The 12882-nt window shown below is 49.6% G+C and overlaps 1 protein-coding gene across 3 annotated transcripts; it reads right to left on the bottom strand.

The window, feature by feature from the left end:
* On the bottom strand, positions 1-12852 carry LOC102098739 (methanethiol oxidase). Of its 3 annotated transcripts, none has more exons than XM_065043221.1 (14): positions 12693-12852; positions 11421-11590; positions 8088-8212; positions 5177-5230; positions 4674-4786; positions 4167-4352; positions 3470-3590; positions 2552-2734; positions 2292-2470; positions 1690-1768; positions 1152-1273; positions 970-1062; positions 736-854; positions 1-407 (listed from the first exon to the last, which is right to left on the bottom strand). In XM_065043221.1, exons 1-14 carry the CDS (start codon positions 12828-12830, stop codon positions 245-247), a joined length of 1845 nt encoding a protein of 614 aa, XP_064899293.1. In that variant the 5' UTR covers positions 12831-12852; the 3' UTR covers positions 1-244. The 3 variants fall into 3 exon arrangements, with proteins under 3 accessions (XP_064899293.1, XP_064899294.1, XP_005513198.2); XM_065043222.1 differs by lacking the exon at positions 12693-12852 and adding an exon at positions 8559-8695 and having other exon boundaries at positions 8088-8395; positions 11506-11585; XM_005513141.4 differs by lacking the exons at positions 11421-11590; positions 12693-12852 and adding an exon at positions 8559-10542 and having other exon boundaries at positions 8088-8395.
* Positions 12853-12882: the final 30 nt, after the last annotated feature.

The raw sequence follows: 12882 nt of genomic DNA, 5'->3' as shown, positions 1-12882 counted from the left end.
TGAGTTGAAGAACAATTTTATAGTTGATTTTTTTATAACATCAGTGCCCGTGTGTTAAAATATAACGCGGCTCTAGAAATATGTGGCTATGGATGAGATGCGCGTGATTTTTATGCCATGCAAAGCACCAAGGGCTTTATGAGCAAATGAAGCCTTTTGGCCCCCAGCCCATGGAATGATCCTCCTGATGGGGTTGTTATATTTAAGAACAGCGTCTCCATCACCAAAAAAGCTCCATTAATGATTAAACCCAGATATCAGAGCTACAGTCCCCGCCAGGGTAACGAATCTCATGGGCCAGGACGGGCCCGTCAGGTTCCTTCCCAAAATCCACCAGGAAGTTTTGATTCACTTTCAATCCGCCTCTTTCCGTGTCCACATAGATCTGCAGCATCACGGAGCCTTCCCTGAAAAAGGGCCAAGAGAACAGAAATTGGGAAGAGGATTCCTCGTTGTTGCATATTCGGGCAGGATTTGTCTCCGTTTAACGCCAAACGGAAAGAACCCTGGATTGAAATTGGGGTTTTGTGGGTCTCAAAGTGAGTCACATGGCCTCGATGGAACCTGCGGCCTCAAATTAGGGATGAACGAGTGAAAACTGACATTAATTGTTACTGAGATTAACTGGGAGGCTGCGCTCTGCCCTCCCGTGGCCACCTGGAAAATCATCTCCCTTAATTCCCACAAATATAAAGTCACGCAGACGCACGCAAAGACAACCCAAAGGTTTCTTACCTGACAAGATCCGGGTAGAACTGCTTGTCCCAGCCGCTGTAGAGGGAGGTGCTGACGTACAATCTCTTCCCATCCAAGCTGAGCTGGATCATCTGAGGTCCACCCGGCACCTTCTTCCCCTGAAATTGCAGCAGAGAACAAGGCGCTCAAGATGAGGCCGAAAACCAGAAACGCCACAGAAAAGAGAAACAAAGGATACTTCAAAATGGATAATCGTGTGTCTGGAAAACTCACCTGGATGACAAAAGGCTCCGGTTGACGCTGCAGTTCCTTGTCATCCAGCACGGTCACGGGTCCCCCTTTGGTGATGCTGCCCCCCACAAACACCTGCAGCCGAGGGAGAGTCAGGAAAGGTGTTGGCTCTCAAAGGAACAGGATAATTCTCCAGCCGCAGTGAATGGGTGTTTTCTCCTCACCTGTCCCACCAGGCGCGGCCGGCGGGTGTCGGAGATGTCGTACTGGCGCACGTCCCCGTGTAACCAGTTGCTGAAATACAGGAACCTGTCGTCCAGCGAGATGAGGATGTCGGTGATCAGACCTGGACGGAAATATTCAGTAGCAAAGTGAGGAAACGGGACCAGCACCAAACAAAACCACAAGCCGGTTGTTACTTTTCAAAATTCTAGATGCAGTAGCCTCAGGAAAATATGTTAAGATATGGGCTGAACAACCACAATCAGCCCTGGAAACCCAATGAACCACCAGTGCTCCTGGGACTGACCCTGAACACCACGAGCTCGCGCTGAAGGACCCAAACTCCAGGTATTATTATGGAGAAATCTCCAGGTTGATGTCATCACATCAGAAGCGTCGCACAAAGAACTCAAACAGAAATGTGTTATAGTATTTTACGAGGGATGTGTTTGCTATTTAAGGATAACATTTTGCAAAAAGCAACGCCGGAGCACGGGATGGCCGAGGACAACACCCCGTTTCTTCCCCAAATGCACTAACCCGGCATGTCCGGGAGGAGCCATCCTCGCACCTTCTTGCTGGGGACTTCAATCACCTTCTCCGCCGCCCAGTCTCCTTTCTGCAGAAGGCACAGGAGAGAACACAGCGTTATTATCGCCGCGGCGTGAGCCGCGATGGCTCGGCCGCGCCTAACGGAGGGGGGAGAAGCAAACAGTGCTGTGTGGTGAACAGGTCCCGTCCAGAGGTGACACGCAGGCTGCCAAGGGGTGAGGCTGGAACTCCGCTGCCAGCGAGAACGTTAATGATTAAACTACACAACAACGTCTCCGACCGCGGTAACGGCAGCAGAACCAAACCCCACAGATCTCCTTCAGCTTGGGGTGCTGCCTGTCCCCAGCTCGCCCTCTACAACGGCAAGAGAATCGTACAACCATAGAATCTATTTCGGTTGGAAGAGACCGTCGCTTTGCTTAATCAGTTACCCCTGGCTCGTGCGCATGCTGGTGTTAGGTTTGCTCTCCGGCGCAGTGTTAAAGCTTGGCTAGAATTAGACTTGAATTAAGAGCTACTATTCCCCCGGTATCAGCGGGTTTGTGAGATGAGGGCTGAGCTCCTGCGTCTGCCGTGGCGCCCCGACTCACCTCGGTCTTGTAGAAGCGATGCACGGCGCCGCTCAGAGCGCACCCCACAAACCCCTCTGCGGCGGCCGGGTGGTGGAGGAAGCGAATCTCCAGGGGGGTGGAGCCCTTCCCCAGGTCGATGGCCTGGACGAAGGTGCGGGAGCTCCAGTCCCACACGTTGATGTGGCGGCCGTAATGCCCTGAAGGGTCGGGATGGACACAAATCAGATGTTATTGCGATGAAGAATCACTCGGGAGAGTTGAAGCAAATGCTCCCTCACCTCTCTCGACGTCGGCGGGGTTGAATCCATCTGCCAGGACCTTCGGCACTCCCCACTCGCTGCTGATGAGGACGTTATGGCGCGGCTGGTACCAGAAATCATAACCCAGAGGCGGCACCTTGTCCCCTTTCTCCCAATTCCCTTTCACTTCAAAGGTCTCTCCATCCAGCAAAATAAAACCACCTGATAGAAAAACAACCCCCCAAATGTTATAAGACATCCACACAGCTTTAAATCAGATTCACAGTATTTAAACGTTCGAAACACGCTGTAAAATGCAACCCAGTGCGTGAGCAGAATTCTGTGATTCTCTCGGACTAAAGCACAGGAAAGCCGGATTTTTAAAGAACTTTATCACACCATCACGATTTTTTTAAGCTTCCGTTTGCTCTGTTTCTACTCAAGTCGTTCCGATAAATCCATTAGCCCTCCTAGAGTATGTTTCAATTAAGGGATGTCTTCGAGAAGACCCTGGAGGAGTCGCCTCTGGTTTTCTCTGCTGGTCACTTTGAATTACGTACATAATGTGCATCTACTCAAGGACACGTTTGCCCGCCATCCAGAAGAGAAAAACCCCATGAAGAGGAGCAGGTTCCCCACTTGCCACCTGAAGCACATTTCTTCCAAGAGCTTGTACGTTTTGTAACCGAGTAGGCGACACAATTTGCATGCAAGAATCCTTCTAAAGGTTTCAATAGCAAATGTAATCTAGAAGTGCTGTAAAGCTTGAATTTTTGCGAGACAAAGGGGATTTGAGCTGGCAAAGACCATACAGCTCACCTGGTCACTCAAGTATTTATTCTACGGTTAATTAAGCAGCTGCTGGAATGTTGTGCGTGCAGAAGAATGGGAAGCTCTTATAAATGTCTCAGCCTGTACTTTGGGAGCACAAATACTCCTCCCAAAGGGGTTTAATACCTTTTCCGTTGCCAGCAGGGTCTCCCAAGCAGCTGATTAAGATGTCACCGCTGCCCAGACAGTGCGAGGTGTGAGGATGAGCCACGTTCCCCTTCCAGAACAACTCCACCGGCTCAACGATCTGTTAATACAATGAGATAACGCACGGTGACGCAGAATGCCAGTTCCACCTTTCTCCTCTGCACTGCAACATTGATTTGTTTGTCAAAATATTAACAGCAAGAGGTGAATGGTTCGAAGCACATTCGTGCACCAGCGAGACACCGACGTCTGCGTTTGTGTTAATTAGTAGCAGTGGCAGAAACACCACGTGTGCGATATTCAGACAACAACACTCACTGGAGCACCAGCAGCTCAGAGGGGAAAATAAAAGGCTTTGAGGCTTGAATGAAAATTCACTGTATGAGCAGAGCCCTTGAGGGGTTTTATTCCACTGCATTAATAGTTAAAGGCTGGAGAGGTTCTGCAGAACTTGAAACGGAAAGATTTTGAATGAGATTGTTTGCAGGCAGGTGGGTTGGCACAAAAACCCACTTAACAGTTCCCTCACGTTCCACAGTCAGTTTATTTTATCAATAAACTGCAGGAATTTCCAAACTCCCACATGTTTGACCAAAGTTTCCCTAAATGTTCCGGCTCTCCTATCCTGCTCAAAACCTCAGAAATAAAAAGCCAGCTTAAAGTCACCTAAACTGACCTTATGGATCCGGGGAGCTCGCGTGTCCGTTCCCACGTCCACCACGTAAATCCGAGAGGAGATGAGACTGGGGAGAATGAGGCGATTTCTGCTCTTGGTGGCGTCCCCGAAGCAGCTGCTGCAGGCGTTCCAGCCGGAGTGATGGAGCTCGTCCTTCAGATTGGGCATGGGCAGGCGATGGATCACCTGCAAAGCCAGAGCTGGGCTTAAGATTCAGTTTGCTCGAGCTTTATTCCCCCCTAGACAAAGAGATGGGTCTTTGTGCGGAAGCATCAATTAATAAAGAGCAGAAGGAACCTGCTGTTTGTTATTCAGGGAGCGGATTCAGCCTGAGACACACAGAGCTGAAGCTGCAGAGTGGGGAGAAGAAAGTTGGACGTCACGATTCTATACATGCTCTATACTATACACTTAATCCAAAGCTTTACAAGACTCCAAGGAGACACCGAATAACGATACGAAGCACCAAAATGCTTCAGTGTCTCTCGAGGTTCGACACGCGGGTACCTGGCAATAGTGCGGAGATTTGGGGTCGACGTCCACCGTGGCCAGGTAGTCGGGCTTCTCGACGCCCGTGTTCCGGTAGATGCAGGGCAGGTACACGATCTCCTCCCGCGGACCTTGCAACACACAAATCTCATTGAACGCGCCCAATTTGGACCAAAACCTGCAGTTCACCTTCCCCAGATTTCACCTCTCTGTTAAGCTGGGATTTCTCCTCAGTATTTGCATTTCCAAGCTATAAAATTAAGGCTTTTAAAACATATCAGAGGCCTCGAGGTGAAGTTTGGACACTATTAAAACTATAAGTCTGAACCCAAAGTCCCTGCGGTTTAATGTAACAGAGCTCATGAGCCCTGTGTGCAAAATGAAATCAAATCTCTTTGGGTATTTAAAGTCTCCTTGGCTTTGCTGACTAACGAGCCGCTCTGGAAGGCGTCTTAGTCTTCACCTAATTTAAAACCAGTTCCTGGTTGGCTTGGATTTAGAAAAGATGTTACAACACTTGCCTTTCATGGCATCCAGAGGAGTCGCGTATCCCGGACCGCAGGCTCCGCATTTCGCTGATTGGAGAGAAAAAGAAAGGAGTCAGTCTAATCTCTGATTTCTACCCTAACACGGCCAATAGATGTGTCAGGGTTGCATCAATACATTGTTGGCTGGAATTAAGGCTTGTTGGCTAAAATTAAGGAAATCTGACCCTGAAATATTGCTCTGAGGGGCAGGTACAACCTGTTGCATGTTTTTGGGTTAAACTGGAGCGAAATCTCCGCCGTTCTGGCGCCGGAGCGGCTGAGCCATCCCATGACTTGACACGCCGCAGCTTCTCAAGAAGAGTCACTTAGCACTTCGGCTTTAATTGCCCGTTCTTTGTGAAACGTTTTCATGCAGAAACACAAAATACGAGGTTTGCTTTGTTCTGTTTATGCCAAAGCCATAATTCAAACTTTGTTCCAATTTTCTCAATCACCTAAATTAGCAGGAGCTCAGTGCGTGTTATATCATGGCTTTAGCAGCATTGCAAACGCAGCGTTCTGCTGATTACTCGGAAAAACAGACGATTTGTGCCAAATTGTTTTCCAGAGAAAACACCCAGCAAGATGATGAACGTTTTCTGTTCCTCCTCACACGCACGTTCTTTCCCTCCTTTCCCTCTCACCTTGTTCAAACACTTTTGTTCTGTTCTGTGTGAAGATTTCGGGGGGGTGAGGCCCTTCCGTGTCAGTTGTGAACACAAAATCCGGCTTTGTCACGAAACGTTGATTTGTACCATCTTGTAGCGACACGTTAATGGGAATATTGACGCTGCCGCGTTAATAATCCACGGTTAACGATGTTCATGGGGCTCACGGTGGATCCGGCAGCTGCTGGTGCGGTTTGAAGACCAGGATGCAAAACGTGGTTTGGAAATACCAGCGAGGACCAAAAGCATCAAGATCTTTGTTCCACTGTGCGTCTGCCACCCTTGTACGTAAATTCTCTTCCCATCCGCCTTCGTCTTCCCAAATCCACGGCCGTTCCTCCATCACCAACAGCTCACGGGTGGATTTTACAGGGTGAATATTCACGTTTGGTTCTCACTGTTCACCGCACTGTTTTCCCTTTTGCACAAATGAAGTCACCGTGAGCCTGATCCCCCCTCGCTCCTGTGCGGTTATCTGTACATACAGGCCAAGAGCTGACAAAAACATCCCTGTTCCTTCTGTTACTGCTGCCTACAGCCATTCTCTAACTATGTTCAGCCTGGATAATGAGGTTTATGACAGGTTGTAAAAAAACATCAAGCGCAGTTTTGGAGTAAATTCACACCGAGGGATTCCTTGATCACAGAATGACAGAATGTGAGGGGTTGGAGGGCCCTGGGAAGCTCATCCAGTGCAATCCCCCCGGAGCAGGAACACCCAGATGAGGTTACACAGGAAGGTGTCCAGGCGGGTTGGAATGTCTGCACAGAAGGAGACTCCACAACCCCCTGGGCAGCCTGGGCCAGGCTCTGCCACCCTCACCCCAACAAGTTGCTTCTCATCTTCCAGCGGAACCTCCTGTGTTGCACTTTGCACCCATTGCCCCTTGTCCTGTCCCTGGTTGTCACCAGAAGAGCCTGGCTCCATCCTCCTGACACTGCCTCTTTCCATCTTGATCCCCAGCAATGAGTCCCCCCTCAGGCTCCTCTTGTCCAGCTCCAGAGCCCCAGCTCCCTCAGCCTTTCCTCACACGGGAGATGCTCCACTCCCTCCAGCATCTTGGTGGCTGCGCTGGACTCTCTCCAGCAGTTCCCTGTCCTGCTGGAACTAAGGGGCCCAATAGTTTGATAGTTTGGGTTTAACAGCAGGAAAGACTCTGCTTTTTATTTGTGTGGTTTTACAGTAGAAATCTTCAGCCTCTTCATGAAGAAATAAATGAGGCACCTCTGTTGAGAGCCTAAGTTGAGGTGGAATAAGCCCGACCTGGGCTTCTTGCAGAGCCTGGGGAATCAGGAGCCCTGAGAAGTCAAGGTGTGGTCGTGCTAAACTGCTGAACCCAACACACAAATGGGAAAAGAATCAATTGTTTTATCAGCTGGACTCCAGGCATGACAAGACACAGCCCTTGCAGAGCCAAAAGCAGCACGTTCCTCTAGGAATTAACTCTTTCCCAGCAAGAAATTACGCAAGCGGACTTTACCGATCCGTCCTGTTGTTGAATAGCAGCCCAAGACTCGATCCTCAGTCACCACCGCGCTGCTTTTTACACTTTAAGTCGCAGTATTTAACTTAATCCTCGCGCGCCGCCGACAAAACCGGTCACAGAACTAGAACTACAGTTTGTTAGAAAGCAAAGCGACATGGATATAGTTTCCTTTGTACTGTAATAAAAGTGCAAAGAGAGAAGCGTTCGCCCCAGGTTGATAAACCAGACTCGCTTTGGCTGAGTCTGAATTCTTGGTTTTGCCTGTGGAATAAGAGGGTTTTTTAACCAACGTCCACGTGCTGTGAAATCAGTTTAAGTGTCCACCGTGCAACCGACACAGTAAGATATTAATACAAATAAAACCTTCGGTCCCTTCCTCCATTTCCTGTCTGCGTGTCCAAAAATGAAAGTCCTTAAAAACTACACGTCCTATCACAAAAATACAAACAAATAGGTTAAATTCCAGCCCTCAGTTTCCCAGGAACCTTCCCCAGCGTCGCTCCCAACCAACCCAAGTCTTTCGGTTTCTATTATAAACACCGAGGTGCTAAAAGAGACATTTAACGGTGGGATAAAAGGCGCTGACCACAGTGTTAAAGTCCCTTATTTAAAACCGTGGGGGTTCCAACAGCTTAAAGACATCAACCTTTTAACAACTGGGGATACTTCAGCCGCGTTTCTCCTCCCTGGGCGCTAACGAACCCCCCGCTAACGAGTCTGAAGGGTGGCAAAGAGCAGAGGATCCCTTACCCATGGTGATCGGGGGCTGACGGCTGGATGGTTGAGCAGGAAAAGGCGCCGGAGGGTGATTTATAGAGCAGCGAGGGGGCCGGACCGGGAGCCCCTGCCAAGGGGAGGATCCAGCACGGCCGGGGCTGCGCGGGGACGGGATAAAAACAGGATAATATTCAGCTTTCCCAACTCGGCGGGACAGAAACGCAGCAGAAACGTAGCTCTCAAAGCTTGGATTCTGCTAAACTCTCCCTAAGAATTAGTCTGTTGTTTCCCAGGTATTTTTTTAAAGGACGGTACTTCCTGGGCGACGTTACTTCTCTTATCTGCAAAACATTGAGAGAGGGTTTTACACATTTTACAGCCCTGTCTCCAGCTCCACAGAGAGCAGAGAAACCAAACGGTGCCGAAACAACACGACTATTTAGCAATTCCCTCCATGAAGCCAAGAGAGCGTCAGGGAGACTTAATAAACAACCTAGAACTCACCATTTCTTGTTTAGTGAACGGAGCCTTTTCCCCCGAATGAGATAAACACGCTCTGTTAACCTCTTCACACCAAGTGTTTTGTGCGAGTTATTGCGCAAAAATGCCGCTCTCTGAATTTTGTTCTCGACACTCGGCACCTGCAGGAGTTGGAAATAGGGCTGGACTACAAAATAAAACGCGGCTCGTATTAAAATAATTAAAAACTGGCAAGCACAGGCATCCTGCATTGAAACGTCAATCTCAGCGAAGCGTCATCACCGAGTTCCCAACCACGCTTTAGCAAAGCAGAGAACTCTTATCGACACATCGATCGTGGTTCTTCCAACGCGGATGTAATAAAAACTCTTTGTTTTCAGCTTTTAGAGCCTGCACTGGGTCTGCCAACAATTACACCAATTCCTTCGAGTACAAGCAGAAAATAAAACGTGAGCTCCCGATTGAACTGATGTTACAGTGCGTGGAATTTGGGGCTCATCTTTTACCGAGCGTCCTTGTAAAAAAGCACCATCAAGAGAACGAATTATAGTTATTAACCCTTTATAAACTGGATGACGCACGTATCAGAACGTTCATATAAGACACAAACCGCTTGTAGCCTGAGTTTGAGATTATATCTCCACGGCCCTGGAGAAGTTTCAACCTTGTGGCCTTTTTAGGGATGAGTTTTTGAATCTGTAACGTGTTTGCAGAACCAAGTGTGTTCTGTTCGTGTTACTCGTAATGCAGTCACGCAAAGCGCAAAAACATCTTCAGGAGTAGGTTCAAGACCTTTGCGTCACGGTGGTATTTTCGTTCTGGTCGTATCAGGAACACAAAGAGCAGGTCTCCTTCTGAAAGCATCCCAAAAATCAGAAGTTGAATGTCAAAGAGGACGGCGATCGTCTGAAACTCACAGAGCAGCAGGTCTGGGTGCGTCAATTGACGCGGAGCTGGCGACGGGATCATCTGCGGCGCACGTGTCGACAGCGCCTTGCAACCACGTTGGTGTGTGCAAACCACGTTATTGTTCTTTAATCGTCACATAAACCAGCACGACTGTACCACGATTCCATCGGCGGCCGGAGTTAAATACCTACACGTGTAGAAATAAATGAGGCTTTTGACAACTTTCACATTTTGCCACAAATCTCGCGACAGATCGCTGGTAAAACCCAGAGTTAGGCGATACGCTAAGCCTCGTGTTTAGCGCTTGCTGCTGAAACCAGGACAAAACCCCACATGTTTATCATTTTTAATAACTTCATAACATTCAAAGCAATTGCATAACATGGGAGAGCCCAATCGTTCACTCCAAGGTTGATAATAACAACGTGACAACAACCAGATGTTCGGAGAAGCTGCGAAGGGAAATCTCAGCCGGGACTTGACAAGAGAAACAAACCCCTGATTAAAAGGACAGACATTTTTATGGCCACAACAGCTTCCTGCAGAGAAACATCTTGATCCCGGGCCAAACCCTGAGTCCTGGAGGCCTCTCGCTCCGGTTTTATTAAGACCTCCCTTGAGCGGGTTTCTCCTGCGGTGACAGGTCGTTTGCTTTAGTAATTAACTCACGTTTTGCAGATAATCTCGGCGTTCCTTCAGGACCGGTCCACCTGTGCGTTGTGTTTTAAACCATATGTATTTCACAACTATCCTTATTCCTAAAGAAACAGGAGTTTCCTCCTGCAACAATGAGAAGTAACTCACTGATGTGGTCCAGAGCAGCTGCGTTTTCCTCGTCATTAACATCAATCTGCACAACACACACTGGACACGGGCACCCCTGGGGAGTTTTGACCGTTTCTTTCTTAAACTTTGCATTTTAACCTCAGGTCTAGGACACGTCGCATTTCCAAGCAAGGAAGAAACCACGTTTGGGATTCACAGATGGCTTTTTCAGTGGGAAATACACCCGTCAGTCATCAAAAGGTCTGTTGGTAAATCCTGGCTGCTCTTGACACCTGAATCCCACTCACAAACGTCACCTTGCTTGTCACCAGCACTGCCAGAGCGACGGGCTGTTGTCCCCTTCACTTCAGCAAAAAAATCACTTTATATTTATTTTCTGCTTCTAGATTTTATTTTTTGAAAAAGCCAAGTGAAAATTGCTATTAGTCTGTTAAATAATAATGCTCTAAGGCAGAGGATGCAAAGCACCAGCAGGAACACAAATCACAGTATCACAGTATCACAGTATCACAGTATGTTTGGGATTGGAAGGGACCTCAAAAGCTCATGCAGTGCAATCCCCCCAGAGCAGGAACACCCAGATGAGGTTACACAGGAAGGTGTCCAGGCGGGTTGGAATGTCTGCACAGAAGGAGACTCCACAACCCCCCTGGGCAGCCTGGGCCAGGCTCTGCCACCCTCACTGAGAAGAAGTTTCTTCTCAAATTTAAGCGGAACCTCTTGTGTTCCAGCTTGATCCCATTACCCCTTGTCCTATCATCGTTTGCCACCAAGAAGAGCCTGGCTCCATCCTCGTGGCACTCACCCTTTATATATTTATAAACATTAATGAGGTCCCCCCTTAGTCTCCTCTTCTCCAAACTAAAGAGCCCCAGCTCCCTCAGCCTTTCCTCACACGGGAGATGCTCCACTCCCTCCAGCATCTTGGTGGCTGCGCTGGACCCTCTCCAGCAGTTCCCTGTCCTGCTGGAACTGAGGGGCCACAGCTGGACACAAGATTCCAGGTGTGGTCTCCCCAGGGCAGAGCAGAGGGGCAGGAGAACCTCTCTGACCTACTGACCACCCCCTTCTAACCCACCCCAGGTCCCATTGGCTTCCTGGCCACAAGGGCCCAGTGCTGGCTCATGGTCACCCTGCTGTCCCCAGGACCCCCAGCTCCCTTTCCCCTACACTGCTCTCTAATATGCCTACCTGGCGATAACGGCGTTTGTTATTATTACCGGTGGCACAACCAGAGAACGTGGCGCTCTTTGCGTCGCACGTGTGTGTGACTTACAGGCGGCAGAGAGCCCGGTGAATGGAAACACAGCCCCGCGGCGGCCTGGCGAGTTGTGCAAAGCGGGAACTACAACCGGCAGCTCCTGAAGACCAGCAGAAGAAAATTAATACGCTTGTTTAACGAGCTACAGACTCATAAATCACCTCCTAGCGGCACACGGGTGGCACGGCGAGGGGCTCCGTTTGGGAGCACTGCGCTGCTCAAACTCACCGGAGTTTTACAGATAAAGTAACATTGCAAAGTATGCTGAAGATGTTAACTCTCAAATCAACACTTGTATTCTTGTTAAATATGTTAACAGTTAATACAAACCTGCATTACCCGTTTTAACCGCACTATCTCCTGTATTGCAGGCTGTTAAAAGCCGTGCGTTCCACCAGCCCTCAATTATTCACAGCAAGGAGTTCATTATTAAAGATATAATCGCAATAATAAGTTCATTATTAAAGACACCAGCCGCGTGAATTGATGCGATGGAGACGCGGAGTCACCGGCTGGACAGCGCAGGGGACTCGGATGGCACCGATCCACAAATGTACTTAAGCAAATGTGCAATTTAAGCATTTATATCACCGCCTTGGTGGCATTTGGAAGCCGTGACAGCGAGGTGGACAGTCCAGGAAACCTCCACAGAACCCATGGAGACTTTTAGGGCAACTTAATCCTTCGCCCCCCTCTTGAAACCACCTCCGAGGGATGAAACTTGTGCGGAGAATCTCACAGACAGGACATAAAATGTAGGAATAGCTTCGTTAAAAAGGTCCGTGATCATTTTCAAACCTCCGACGTCTCTCTCTTCAATAAGTGTCCCTTGGGCTGTTTGTGGCCACCAAACCCATGTTTGAGTGTCACCGTCACTAAGCACACCCAGTCCCCACCTCAGCTGTTCCCACGGCCCCCAAATAACCTCAGCTGAGACACCCAGACCTAATTACATTAATAACCTCAGCATCCCTACACCTGCAGCCGGCAGGATTGAACCCCCACCCCACTGCCAACCTGTGGCACTGGGTGGGGGGGGCAAGATGCCACAAACACCACCAAAGGCGCCAAGTGCCGCAGGTAAAGCCAAAGCGACACCTGCTAGAAAGGGGGGATTGGGCTGGAAACCACCGACACTCAGGCCAAGGAACCACCTCCTGGGCTGGACTGCACCGGCCCCCTCAGGGGGAGGCACCGCCCACCTGAGGCCTCCAGCAGGGCCCGTGCGGGCCCAGCCGCGGCTCCCCGCTCGCCTCGCCCCCCGGGGCAGCCCCGAGGCCCCGCAGCCCGCGGGGGTCGCGCTGAGGAGCGGGCTGAGGCGCCGCCGCTCCCGCCGCCATTTCTCCCTCAGCCAAACTCCGCCAGGCCTGAGGTAGCGGCTGCGCCCGCCTC

Source organism: Columba livia, chromosome 28, assembly GCF_036013475.1.
Source record: "Columba livia isolate bColLiv1 breed racing homer chromosome 28, bColLiv1.pat.W.v2, whole genome shotgun sequence".
In the NCBI taxonomy this organism is placed as follows: Eukaryota; Metazoa; Chordata; class Aves; order Columbiformes; family Columbidae; genus Columba; species Columba livia.
The sequence above is the reverse complement of the archived record's forward strand: the minus strand, read 5'-3'. Positions and strand labels throughout refer to the sequence as shown.

What these genes read in the sequence shown, in the direction of transcription:
- LOC102098739 (XM_065043221.1), bottom strand. Translation starts at nt 12,830, where the DNA reads ATGGCGGCGGGAGCGGCGGCGCCTCAGCCCGCTCCTCAGCGCGACCCC. An exon ending in CCCTGCTGGCAACGGAAAAG is followed by an intron (nt 2,735 to 3,469) that starts GTATTAAACCCC and finishes TTTTTCTATCAG; the next exon opens with GTGGTTTTATTTTGCTGGAT. An exon ending in GGCCGCGCCTGGTGGGACAG is followed by an intron (nt 1,063 to 1,151) that starts GTGAGGAGAAAA and finishes CCTCGGCTGCAG; the next exon opens with GTGTTTGTGGGGGGCAGCAT.